Raw genomic sequence first — 13,300 nt, forward strand, 5'->3', positions numbered from 1 at the left:
CGGTTTATGATACTTTAAGGCTTTAATAGATGTGATTTCATGTTATGTTTTTTTGTTTTGGGTTTTACGTCACATCGACACAGTATAGGTCATATCGCGAAGTTCCAGCTTTACTGGTGGAGGAAGACCTCAGGTGCCCTTCCGTGCATTATTTCAGGCATGAACGGGCACTTGAGTAGAACCACCGACGTTTCGTAAGCTAGCTGGATAGCTACCTCACATGAAAGAATCCAAAGTCCCTGTCGGGATTCGAACCCACAGCAGTGAGGGGCAAGTGGTTTGAAGTAAACGACCTTAACCACTCGGCCACGGAAACCAGACAACAGTAGTTTTGTGATGACTTAAAGCGGTAAGTACTTAAAAAGTGAATTGATATTCATAACAGATATACGAAAACATGCGGGACTACTAATTCATAATGGTCAAAATGCGCATACAAAAGTTGTAAATTTCAAGTATCATTAGACGACTTTTTCATACGTAATTTAAATTTAAACAGCAGGGTGCTAAAGATAAATCTACAAATCAAATTTTGTTACCCCTGTATTATATAATATTGCACAATTTGTATTGTACACTTCCTTTGGATTGGCCTGGCGGTAAGTGTCAAACAGATTGACTCGCGACCGGTTGTTTGTTTAGTAACATTCAACTGGGACGTTTTAAAAATATGACATAGTACATGTACATAAAATTATGAAAATCGTAATTAAAGTAACTTTTACATTTACCGATCTCATCAACGGTTATTAATTTTGTGAAGTGACAATAGTGCATTGAAAAAAATTTAACATGTGTTACAATGAACCTGATAAAATGTGTCCCACTACCCATCTTCTAAAACTATTTAATTATTTAACCATTGAGCATATTGTGAAAAATGGCCGTTTTCATTGAAAAGCCTCTTGTTACAAGTTCAAACTGCTATGAAACTGTGAAAAATGCTTCAATACAAATCAAACTCGGCACATGCTCAGTCTTGAATTTCCCGTTACCATGGCAACGAGGGGAAATCTCAAAATTGCCAAAAATCACTATTTTGCCTTGATTTTTTCCATCAAAATTTATTTCAAAGTGCTGCAACTTCTCAATGGATTGAGATAGAGTCAAAAGCTTTTCAGTGTTGGTTACACATTACCTTATGATCGACCTGGGGTCATTTTTAGCCTCTCACAAGTCCAAAATTTTCTTGGCAATGTGGGGGACTGCCGCACCCCTTAAAACCCCCAAACACATCCCCCTTCTGGCAACCCCTTGATGTATCTTTTGGATGGGGGGGGGGCGAGCCGAAAAAGTGCTCACTTTTTTTAGCAACATTTCTCAAACGTCAACATGTGCAGGGGCCCAAATAGGATATTTTTTCACTATTTGAGGCCTAAAAGAGGGGGGGGGGGGTCAAAAGTGCGTTGTTTCGCGTATATATGAAGTAAAGGGTTTAAATAAATGTATATTTTAATAAATGTATATTTATGTGACTTAAAACTTTTTTGTTTTACATCACAGTCAAATCAGATTAAGGATGAAATCAGGTAAACTGAACACTAAAAATACATTATATATCACCTGTTCTGACTTTTTTCAGAATGATAATTAACCTAGATTTCATATGTAATAAAAATTTCTTTTATCTTTTTTTTGAGCTATTTCAACAACAATTTAGATAACCTCTTTATTTGCTTAATAATATACATGTAGATAAATTTCCACATTTTCTTTAAAAAAATTTCAATGTCAGGTTCTTGACCGTAAGGTGGAATTCTTAAACAATTACCTTTTCCGTGCCTTTTTATGACAATCTTTGCCACAAAACTATAAAGGAATCTTTTCTTTTTTTGTTAAAAGCTATTTTATATCATTTTCTACCTTTTACCTTAAAGTTACATTTAATAAATTTCATAAAAAACTAAATAGCGACATTTCATTATTTAATTGGGTTTTATATCGACTCCAGGTCTTATTTTAGTGTCCAAACAACCAAAATGAGTTTTATTAGCATAAAAATAGGTAACCTCATTGTGGCGAAATGGGAAGTACAATTTTTGTTTGCATGAGAAACTCCGCCTTCGGATCATCCGTACATCAATATTAAATCAACAAACATGACTATAAGTGGCAGTCCTAATTTAACGGTATATTTCCACATCTTAACAGATGTTTTCATACAAATTTAATCTTTTTACGAGATGATTACTTTTACTGAACCCCAGGTTTAGCGCACCGTGAAGCTTAAACGGTTAAAGTGTGTTTGCACAAGAAATTATCACATTTGCTGTGTTCCAGATAGCAACTACAAAACTGTGACGTAACGCATACACGAGCTCATTATAGTCTTCATTTGCATGTTAAAATTCGTATACGAACTTCAATGTTACCGTGGGGTTTCCCATTTAAAATCCTAATTTATGAACAATATTTGATGAGATTTACAACAAAACTATTAAACAGGTTAATGAAACTGTAGAATGTATGATTTTTAGGCCGACGGCAAAATATTTTTACATATTTATTTAATGTAACTTTAAACTAACGCCAAATTGTCAATGAACTTCTACTATATTTCTATATAAGGCCATGCTTTTTTGCCCTACGCAGATTGCGCAATGCGCGAGAAAGTACTACTTCCGATCAATTTTTCATAGCAACAGACTGCGTCGTAAAAAAGGTCTATAGTGATAAATGTGGAATGGAAAAAACTTAAATATATAAATATACAAATGAGCCAAAATTTTTAATATCTGTAGCAAACTAAATTCAGAATTTTAAATAAAACAAGCAAATTCGTTGAATTTATATCCCCCGCCAAGTACTGGTTATTATTAACACAACAACTGAAGACATAAGGCTTTATTTATATACTAATCATGGCATAAACAGTAATATTCTTTGAACTTGATAAATATTCAGGGCTATAACAGAGCCATAACTTTGTGTTAAATAGTAAAATCTGGAAATGCCAATGAGATGTATGCATACTACATAACTAATCAAGGGCCATAAATCTGAGTTATAAGTATCTGACTGGAACAAGGCGACTATATGCATATCTCTTCTTAGTATCCCATAAAGTTTCATTGAATTCCAGCCAGTAGTAGCAGAGAAGTAGCAAGGAAACAAATATTTTTCTATATGGATACTGCATAACTAATCAAGGGCCATAACTCTGAGTTAAACAGTCTGACCGGAACAAGCCGGGGATATGCGCATCTCCTCTTGATATTGATGATTCCCATAAAGTTTCGTTGAATTCCAGCTAGTAGTTGCAGAGAACTACTCCGGAAAAGATTTTTACTCCATTATGCATATTGCATAACTAATCAAGGGCCATAACTCTGAGTTAAAGTGTCTGACTCAAACAAGCCGACGATATGCCCATCTCCTCTTAGTATTGAAGGTTCCCAAAAAGTTTCGTTGAATTCCAGCCAGTAGTTGCAGAGAAGTACTCCGGAAACGATTTTTACTCCATATGCATACTGCATAACTAATCAAGGGCCATAACTCTGAGTTAAAGGGTCTGACCGGAACAAGCCGGCGATATACACATCTCCTCTTGATATTGATGATTCCCAAAAAGTTTCGTTGAATTCCAGCCAGTAGTTGCAGAGAACTACTCCAGAAACAATTTTTACTCCATATGCATATTGCATAACTAATCAAGGGCCATAAATCTGAGTTAAAGTGTCTGACCGGAACAAGCCGACGATATGCCCATCTCCTCTTAGTATTGAAGGTTCCCATAAAGTTTCGTTGAATTCCAGCCAGTAGTTGCAGAGAAGTAGCGCGGAAACGATTTTTACTCCATATGCATACTGCATAACTAATCAAGGGCCATAACTCTGAGTTAAAGTGTCTGACCGGTACAAGCTGACAATATACACATCTCCTCTTAGTTCCCGGGTGTAGATATTTCAAGGTTTTTGGCTCAAAATCCTTGGAAAAAAACCTCGGAGTATTGGAACGAGAAAATGCAAAACTTTGCTATTAAGAAAACCTTGGAAAAATAGGGAGAGGGTATAAAACCTTGTAAAAAATTTCCGAGGTTTTTTTTTAAAAAAAACCTCGTAAAAAGTAAGACCTCGGAGTATTGGAACGATTTCCAAGGATTTCAGAATAAAAACCTCGTAAAATAATTTCCGAGGATTTTTTTAGAAAACCTTGTAAAATGAGTGACCTCGGAGTTTGTTTTCCAAGGTTTTTAAATGAAAACCTCGGAAAGTTTCTCAAAACTGGGAATACTGTAATATTTCCCTTAGGATTCTTACTAAAGCATCAAGATCATTTTCCAAGGTTTACTTGAGCAAAAACCTTGGAAATTTCTAGAATATCCATGGAAAATCAAAAATATAACAACCAATGAAATATTCTGAAAAGAGCAATTATATTGTCCTTTTAAAGAATTAATAAATTTCTTTATAACAATACTACAGAGCAAAAAATGATCACATGACTCACTGAAACATTTAATGTCAGAGTGAAGTAAATAGTTATGCACTACAAATGAAAATTTAAGTTAGTAGTCTTTAATGGTAAATATTACACTCAATGTTCAGTTATAATTTTTTTGGTACCCGGCAAATTTTTATGTATTCAAATATTAATCTATTGAAGTCCTGTTCACTCTTCATGATTTTAAAGTGTCCCCAAGTTTTTCCCTCACCGTCACAGGGGTCACATGTGGAAAATGCTTGGATACAATTCCTGAAATAAATAAAGTTAATATTTAATAAAGTACAGCCATTGAAAGAAGTTAAAAAAAAATACAATTATATAAAATCACTACTGGGCACTTCCCTCTCCATGTGGTCAGGCTCAACAACTTCAAACTTGCCTTACAACATTGTATTTTTGACTCTTGAAGCCAGGATGGGCTTCTTCCCTCTGAGGGAGCTATCAAGCCCAGGATTATGGATTACCTGTGGTTATACTCGGGACAGTACAGTATATGTAGGCAATCAGAATTACATCATTTAATTTCTTTTTTATTCATCAATAAAAACAAACTAATACGTTCCTTACGTTTCCATAGACAAAAATATAAGTTGATATATTGTTTTAAAAGATCAGCACTTGTGTATTAAAGGAAATATATCTTTTGAGTGATCCAAAACTACTTTAATGACAAGTTGTTTAGATAGCTATTGTTTAAAATGAAGGCTTTAATATTTTCAAATGAACTTTTCTGTAGTAACTTTAAATGTTTGTCTAATTTGTTTTGAAATAATGAATTTAATTTTTTTCATGTTGATTTTTATTTTTTATTCATCAGTATTTAGTGTCAAGATTTCAAGAAAAAACTTTTGTTAGCAGTGTGACAATTCTGCAATGTTTAGAAAATAAGCAACGTCTGTTACTATTATTTTAGATTATGTCATATGGATGTTCCAACCTAAAGCACTCTAAAAATATTGCAAAAAATAACGCTTTTCATAAGGTGATTCTGATTGCCTACACTGACTGTATCTGTCTGCTCAAAGGGGCATGAAATGTGTTCCTGCAGCAATAAAGCTGAAGAGTCATCTGATATTACATTTACAGCATTTCAAGTATCAATAAAAAAATCAGTTCCAGAAACCATCATTCATTTAAATTTCAAATTGAAACTTTCAAAACCTAGTTTTAAAACAAAAACATACTTTAGTATATTCCTTGAAGCCTTTCCTGGTCTACAGTTGGCTTCCTTTGTGCCAATGCCAATGACTTTCCAGTATATTCCTCTGCTTTATACTATGATAAGAGACTGGATTGCCATCTTCTTGTAGTTTGGAACACCTGCAAACTTGCTTTCAAGCTGACTCTGTAACTAAACATTTGTAGATTCAAATAATAGATGAAAGATGAAAGTTTATGAATAATGTCATCATAGTTTCATGCATTCATCTTGTTAATACAATCATAGACAAACATAACATTCATACTCATAAAATATCCTCTAAACAATTGTATTTAAACTAGCTTACAAAGGTTAAAAATATAGATCTAAAATAGTTTGTATTTAATACTTATTTGAAGAAAAAAACACAGTTTTTCTGCATAAATGTATCTAAAAGTCATTTACCTGAACCTTTTTACTATTATGTTTCTTTTGTTTATCTTCCTGTCTCAGGTCATTGATCTTTAGGTTCAATTACAACAACCAAACATTTCCTGAATCTTGTCACACTTAGATAAATGTTTTCTTTGAAAATTCCATAATATGCTCCCTAACATTTAAAACAAGATATCTCCAAAATTGCTTAAATAAATCCATGTTTCCACTATTTCCAACTATAACCACTTGACCCATTAATGTCTGAGATTCAAATTTTTCAACAGTATGTCGGATAGGTTTATTATAATGTGAAACAGGGGTGATCCCAAAATATCAAAGCCACCATCATTTTAATTTTACATTTATTGAAGGTACAAATATATCAAATGATAAATAAATGTAAAAGTTGAAAATTTTAATAAGTTCTTGAAAGAGAATCACTGTTGCAATGTCATTTTAGACTTATTGTTTTGGAATGTATAAAAACCCAGACTCCCCCTGAATAATCACATGGAACAATCTGGTCTATCCCAGAATGCCCAATGAGAAGATTGATCATGCTTAGATAGAGGAAACCACCTGGGGTGCCATTAGTTTTATCTGATCAGTGTGTTATATTCTGTGTGTGAAATTTTAGTGGATGCAGTATTTATTTATCCTAATTATAAGAAATTAACAAGCATACTGGTTATTATATTTCAGACATTTAATTGTACATAATTTAAAATATTTAAAGGACAATTAATAACTATGTATGTTTATTGTACACATAAATTAATGGCAGAGTAAATTGTAATCTGAATGTATGTCACAGATTTTTTTGTAGAATATACTATTTTATATGGCATAAAACATAGATTAAAGATTATATAGCATTCTGATTCCCATAAAGTTTCATTGAATTCCAGCCAGTAGTTGCAGAGAACTACTCCGGAAACGAAATTCGGACGGTCTGATGGACGGACAACGCCAAAACTATATCCCCCTCCCGATTCCATCGGCGGGGGATAATTAAATTGACAAATTGAATATACTTTTCATTCTGTATGATGACTGCTAAAATCAAATACATTCAATTTTGCTAAATTGTTATAAATTTAACTTTGAATTGTAGAGCATATTAAATTAATAACAGGTTTATAAAAGAGAATATTAAAATGTTTTCTGAAAGAAAAAACCATACAGACATAAAAAATATTGCACAATTCCAGATTTGAACTCGATGAAAACGCAGAATTCTCTAACCTTGACTACGCTACTCTGCTTTACTTGTCTATTTCCAATTTAATTCTTTTACATGTTTTACTTATACTTATACTGTGTTAGATTTAGCATGTAGAGTTTAAAAACATAATATTCCTTCTCTGTGTGTACTCAAAGGATGTTTATTTTCCATTTAAAAAGGGAATGCAAAGTAATTATCACTATATTCAATTATCAAATTTAAGCATAATATATCTTTAAAGAAAGAAAGAAACAAACAAACAAACACAAATAATCAAAAAGGTCTTTCATAAATCCTCCTTTTTTTTTTTAAATTAATTACATTTTATTTATAAAGTTATTTCCTATGTGAGGATGATACTTGGAAAGAAAGGTTTCTAAACAAAAGTTGCTGTGAAGTTCATGTAAAAGCCAGCAGATTTTTTTTCCCCTTCTTTATTCACATAATACAAGTATGTAACGTTTTAATCATAACATACAGGTAAGCCTGAATGCTAAGTCAATTAAATCACCTAGTTATGTAGCTCAAATACAATCCACTGGAAATCAGGGATATCAATTATACTGGTATTTATGCTGGTATTTTACCAAGTAGTTATCAATCATTATTACCTGCAGGAAAAAGTCACAAGGAAAGTAACAAATATTTTGAGTGTAATACAACTTGCAAGGCAAAATCTGATTTTCACTTACTTGTCTGTTTTTTATTTAAAACATTTCTTAACTTGTCGGTATGATATTTATATAGTAAATTCTTGAAAATTTCCACTTGTCCATACAGGCTGTGGGACAACCAGGGTAATACAGACAATTGATTTTGCCACCCCTGACAAGCAGTTCAAAATAAAATTTAATGCCTTACTCTCTAGAAGAAAGTCATAATCTTACTTTGGAAAATGTTCATTTTTCTAGTAAAAATAGTATATCAAAATAACATACCAGTACCTTCACAAATATAACATTTAAAATGCAATGTCAAGAATGAAAGTATTAAATGTAATACTAGAATATATGTTTCAAATGTAACATCTAGAATAAACCTTTCAAATGTAACATCTAGAATAAACGTTTCAAATGTAATGCCTAGAATAAATGTTTCAAAAATAATGTAACATCTAGAATAAATGTAACATTTCAAATGTAACATATAGAATTAATGCTTCAAATGTAACAATTAGAATAAATTTCTAAAATGTAATATCTAGAATAAATGTTTCAAATGTAACATCTAGAATAAACATTTCAAAATTAATGTAACGTCTAGAAAAAAATGTTTCAAATGTAATGTCTAGAATTAACATTTCTAATGTAACATCTAGAATAAACGTTTCAAATGTTTCATATAGAATAAATGTTTCGTTTAAAATAAAACTTTTAGAATAAATGTTTCAAATGTAACATCTAGAATAAATGTTTCAAATGTAACGATTAGAATAAACCTTTCAAATGTAACATTTCAAATGTAACATATAGAATTAATGTTTCAAATGTAGTATGGACCTTTCCGGTGTTTACAGTTTTATGTAAATTGGCTAACTTGCTATCCAATCGCTACACTTAGATAATACATAGTCACTGGTTGACCTGGTTTGCACAAAAGAACACGTAGTTATGTTTGTGATACTGTTTGTGAGCAGTTGACCTAGCAATGAATGGAAAAGGTGTGGCTAAATGTTCCGCTACGAAAAACCGGAAAGGTCCATTGTGTACGGTGTCTTATTGTAGTAAAAAACCTATCACTCAGAATAACATACTGTTACCTCTACAAAAACACTGCTTCTAGTGAGAAGATGTTTCAAGTGTAACATCAAGAAATATATGTATATGTTTATATAGTAACAACACACAATGTTACTTACAGTTTATGTAAAGCCTCTGCCACAGCTGTATTACACACTGGTATGACATAGATGATGAATCTCAGCTCCTTGTGTGGTAAAAATGAATACAGAAACACAAACGTCAACGCAGGTAACACAAGCTGCATGAGCCTCGGAGACAGACAGAGTCCTACAGGTACAAGAAATATACTAAATGACAAGGCCCTTGGCAAAGCCGAGTAAAAATACCACAGGAATGGTAATGTCTGAGAGAAAGGTTAAGGTCAAAGGTTAAGGTCATCCGAATTCTAGGAATATATTAAAATATGTTAAGACATGTGTACAGAGATTAACAAGGGATGAAATCCTAACCCAGTTAAGTTTGTATACTAGTAATGGATTAACCATGGTCTGAATTTTGAACTAGAATTGATCATCATGGTTTTAGTCCCAGAAAGTAAAAACTTAATTGCAAATTTATTCTTTAGTAACGTACTTTGAACCACTGAAACCTTAAACTTACCATCAACTGCAATGTATTCTATTAATTGAAAGGTACTACATTTTTCAAAAAAAACAAGATTGCATTTGAGAAAAATGCTATGCCACCGCATTAATACAACACTAAATAGTAGTGCAGGAACAGATTTTTTTAGTTTCTATTGAAGATTGTCATAATGCATAGATCCCTGACCTATCTTATTCTTATTATCAGATTAGTGGTTAAATCTGTTGTTAACTCAATAAAAGATCAGAGTAGGAATATATCAATGCACTCGAGTCTAGTGAATTTGGTGGTGAAGGTCATATTTCACACAGCCTAAATTTCATGACTATACATCAAAGGACAACACAGTAGGACACTTTGTCAAAATATAGGTCAGCTGAAATCAAAGTTCACTTTACATCTTAATCTGTGCACATGGTTCAAATTTCATAGCTGTACATCAAAGGACAAGAAAGTAGGTCACATCATCAATTTCTAGGTCACCAGATATCAAAGTTCAATTTTTCAACTAAAACTGTGCACATGGTCAAAATTTCATTGCTGTACATCAAAGGACAAGAAAGTTGGTCACTGTCCCCTTGGGCAAGTCAAAATTTTGGACCCAAGGGTTTAATTCAAAACAATCTTGATACAGGTCCACCAAACAACATTTCAAGTCAAATATCTAAGCTGTAGCTTTCTCCCATTCAGAAAACATTTGTTTTATTTTCTGTTTTTACTGTGTACATAATGAGAATCACTGCCCCTGGGCAGGGCCAATTTTGACACCAGGGGAAAAATTTGAACAACTTTGGTAGAGGACCTATAGATGATATTATATAGCAAACATCAAAGCTCTATGCCTTGTACCTTCAGACAAAAATATTTTTTATTTTTTTACTATATGAAAATCAATGACCCCCGGGGCGGAACCAATTTTGACCCCAGGGCTATAATTTGAACAATCTTGGTAAAGGTTCACTTCGCAAAGTCTCATGCCATATATTTAACCTCTAGCCTTTGTCAATTCAGAGCAGAAGATTTTTCAAGTTTTTACTTAATACATATAAGGAAAACTATCGCCTCTGGGGCAGGGCAATTTTAACACTAGGGGCATAATTAAAATAACTTTTGTAGAGGACCCATAGATGATATAATTATAAACCAAATATCAAAGTTCTAAGCCTTGTACCTTCAGACAAGAAGATTTTTAATTTTTTACTATATGTACTTAGTGAAAATCAATGACCCCTGGGGGTGGGGCCAATTTTGACCCCAGGGCTATAATTTGTACAATCTTGCTAGAGGTTCACTACATAATGTTTTATGCAAAATATCTTAACTCTAGCCTTTGTAAATTTAGAGAAGATGAGTTTTTATTATATACATACATGTATAAGGAAAACCTATGGCCCCTGGGGCGGGGCTAATTTTGACACAATCTGAGGCAAAATTTGAACAACTTTGGTAGAGTACCTATAGATGATATCATTTAACAAATATTAAAGCTCTAAGCCTTGTACCTTCAGACAATAATTTTTTTTTATTTTTTACTAAATGTATATTTTGAAAATCAATGACCCCAAGGGCAGAGGCAATTTTGACCCCAGGGCTATAATTTGAACAATCTTGCTAGAAGTTCACTTCACAATGTTTCATGCAAAATATCTAACCTCTAGCATTTGTCAATTGCTAGAAGAATTTTTTTTAAAGTTTTTACTATAAGTTTTTACTATATACATATAAGAAAAACCAATGACCCCGGGGCGGGGCCGATTTTGACCCCAGGGCTATAATTTGAACAATGTGGGTAAAGGTCTACCAGACAATGCCTTATGCAAAATATCTAAGCTCTAAGCTTTTTGGGTCTTTACAAGAAGGTATTTTAAGTTTTTACTATATATACATATAGTGAAAATCAATGACCCCCGGGGCGGGGCCGATTTTGACCCCAGGACTTTAATTTGAACAATCTTGGTAAGGGTCTACCAGACAATGCCTTATGCAAAATATCTAAGCTCTAGGCCTTTTGGGTCTTTACAAGAAGGTATTTTAAGTTTTTACTATATGTACATATAGTGAAAATCAATGACCCCCGGGGCGGGCCGATTTTGACCCCAGGGCTATAATTTGAACAATTTTGATAGAGGTCTACCATACAATGCCTTATGCAAAATATCTAAGCTCTAGGCCTTTTGGGTCTTGACAAGAAGATTTTTCAAATTTATTCTTATAATTCCTTTTGGTTGCCATGTCAACCAGATTTCTGCATGGAATGAAATTCTTTGAACAACTTTGGAAGCCCTTCACCCAAGGATCAATCCTGCCAAGTTTGGTTGAAATTGGACTAGTGGTTTTTCACAAGAAGATTTTTTAAGTTCACTATATAATCTATATAACACACACACACACAAACAAACACACACACACACAGGTGAATCGCTACATACCACCGCATCGCAGATGCTGCGGTGGCATAAAAAAAAAATTCAAATTATTTCTCTATCATTTTTAGTACATCAATTTAAAGGATACACCCCAGTTTGAGCTTTTGTTGAGTATTGTGTTATACCATAGCACCTCCCCTTCTGGCCACAACCAGCGCTGCCAGAAATATGAATCCACTGTAACAGTTAGTGCTGAAAATAGTCAAAACATTGCCATCAATGATTTTATTATAATGATTATTCTTTAGTTAATAAGCATCCCTAGATTTCAGACTTGTCATGCATTAAACCAGGAACTGTCCATTCTTAATGTGAAGGGTTTCTCATTTAAATGCTTAATAATTACAGCACAGTTAGACTGCAGACATGTGTAAACTGTTTTCAGAGACATGTGTAAACTGGTCTCAGAGACATGTGTAAACTGGTCTCAGAGACATGTGTAAACTGGTCTCAGAGACATGTGTAAACTGGTCTCAGAGACATGTGTAAACTGGTCTCAGAGACATGTGTAAACTGGCCTCAGAGACATGTGTAATGTGTAAACTGGTCTCAGAGACATGTGTAAACTGGTCTCAGAGACATGTGTAAACTGGTCTCAGAGACATGTGTAAACTGGTCTCAGAGACATGTGTAAACTGGTCTCACTCTATACTGTCAGCCTAGGCAAAACATTATTGCAGCTAACATTTTAAATGTTACAGTCTTGCCTCTCCTGCAATTACCTAAGTTACAATCCCGGGCAATGAATATACTGGTAATTTCCAATCATGATCTTGTTTACAAAATTATGTCTAGTGGCAATATCCTCAAACTGTGTTTTCAATTTATAAGGAGAAGTTGGCAGATATTTGTTTACAAACAAGACAGTAATAGTGCAGAATTACTTACACTATGCTGAATGACATAAATACTAAGGAAGAAAATTGACTTTAAAAAGTAGCATTTGAATTTATATCACATGACAGGACTGGAAATATTTGAGCCGTGTCATGACAAAACCAACATAGTGCGTTTGCGACCAGCATGGATTCAGACCAGCCTGCGCATCCACGCAGTCTGATCAGGATCCATGCTGTTCGCTTACAAACCCTATTACAAGTAGAGATACTGATAGCGAACAGCATGGATCCTGATCAGACTGCGCGGATGCTCATGGCTCATTTTTTTAAAGGTAAGAGTACCATTTGATGTAGGTCTGAATCAAAAACTCATTTTGAAAATTGTAATAATTCTATCGACAATGAAATTGACCTTTTTGTCCTTATTAAAAAGGATATAATGGTCACATTGATGGACC

The 13,300-nt window shown here is 33.4% G+C and overlaps 1 protein-coding gene and 1 long non-coding RNA gene across 3 annotated transcripts in view; both read right to left on the reverse strand.

Annotated features, from left to right (window-relative positions):
- Nucleotides 1-13,300, reverse strand: part of LOC132726907 (probable Dol-P-Man:Man(7)GlcNAc(2)-PP-Dol alpha-1,6-mannosyltransferase) — an 85,243-nt gene that overhangs the window by 52,775 nt on the left and 19,168 nt on the right. The window contains exons 6-7 of the mRNA XM_060712320.1: nt 12,092-12,195; nt 9,109-9,335 (exon numbers count right to left, since the gene is read on the reverse strand). Coding sequence (XP_060568303.1) covers nt 9,109-9,335; nt 12,092-12,195 — 331 coding nt within the window. The remainder of the gene's footprint in view (nt 1-9,108; nt 9,336-12,091; nt 12,196-13,300) is intronic.
- LOC132726909 (uncharacterized) lies at nt 4,548-6,246 on the reverse strand. Of its 2 annotated transcripts, none has more exons than XR_009625269.1 (3): nt 6,053-6,246; nt 5,631-5,791; nt 4,548-4,695 (listed from the first exon to the last, which is right to left on the reverse strand). It is a non-coding gene; the product is annotated as an uncharacterized LOC132726909 (long non-coding RNA). The 2 variants fall into 2 exon arrangements; XR_009625270.1 differs by having other exon boundaries at nt 5,631-5,797.

Source organism: Ruditapes philippinarum, unplaced genomic scaffold (assembly GCF_026571515.1).
Source record: "Ruditapes philippinarum isolate M1 unplaced genomic scaffold, ASM2657151v2 ctg1028_1_1_1_1, whole genome shotgun sequence".
In the NCBI taxonomy this organism is placed as follows: domain Eukaryota; kingdom Metazoa; phylum Mollusca; class Bivalvia; order Venerida; family Veneridae; genus Ruditapes; species Ruditapes philippinarum.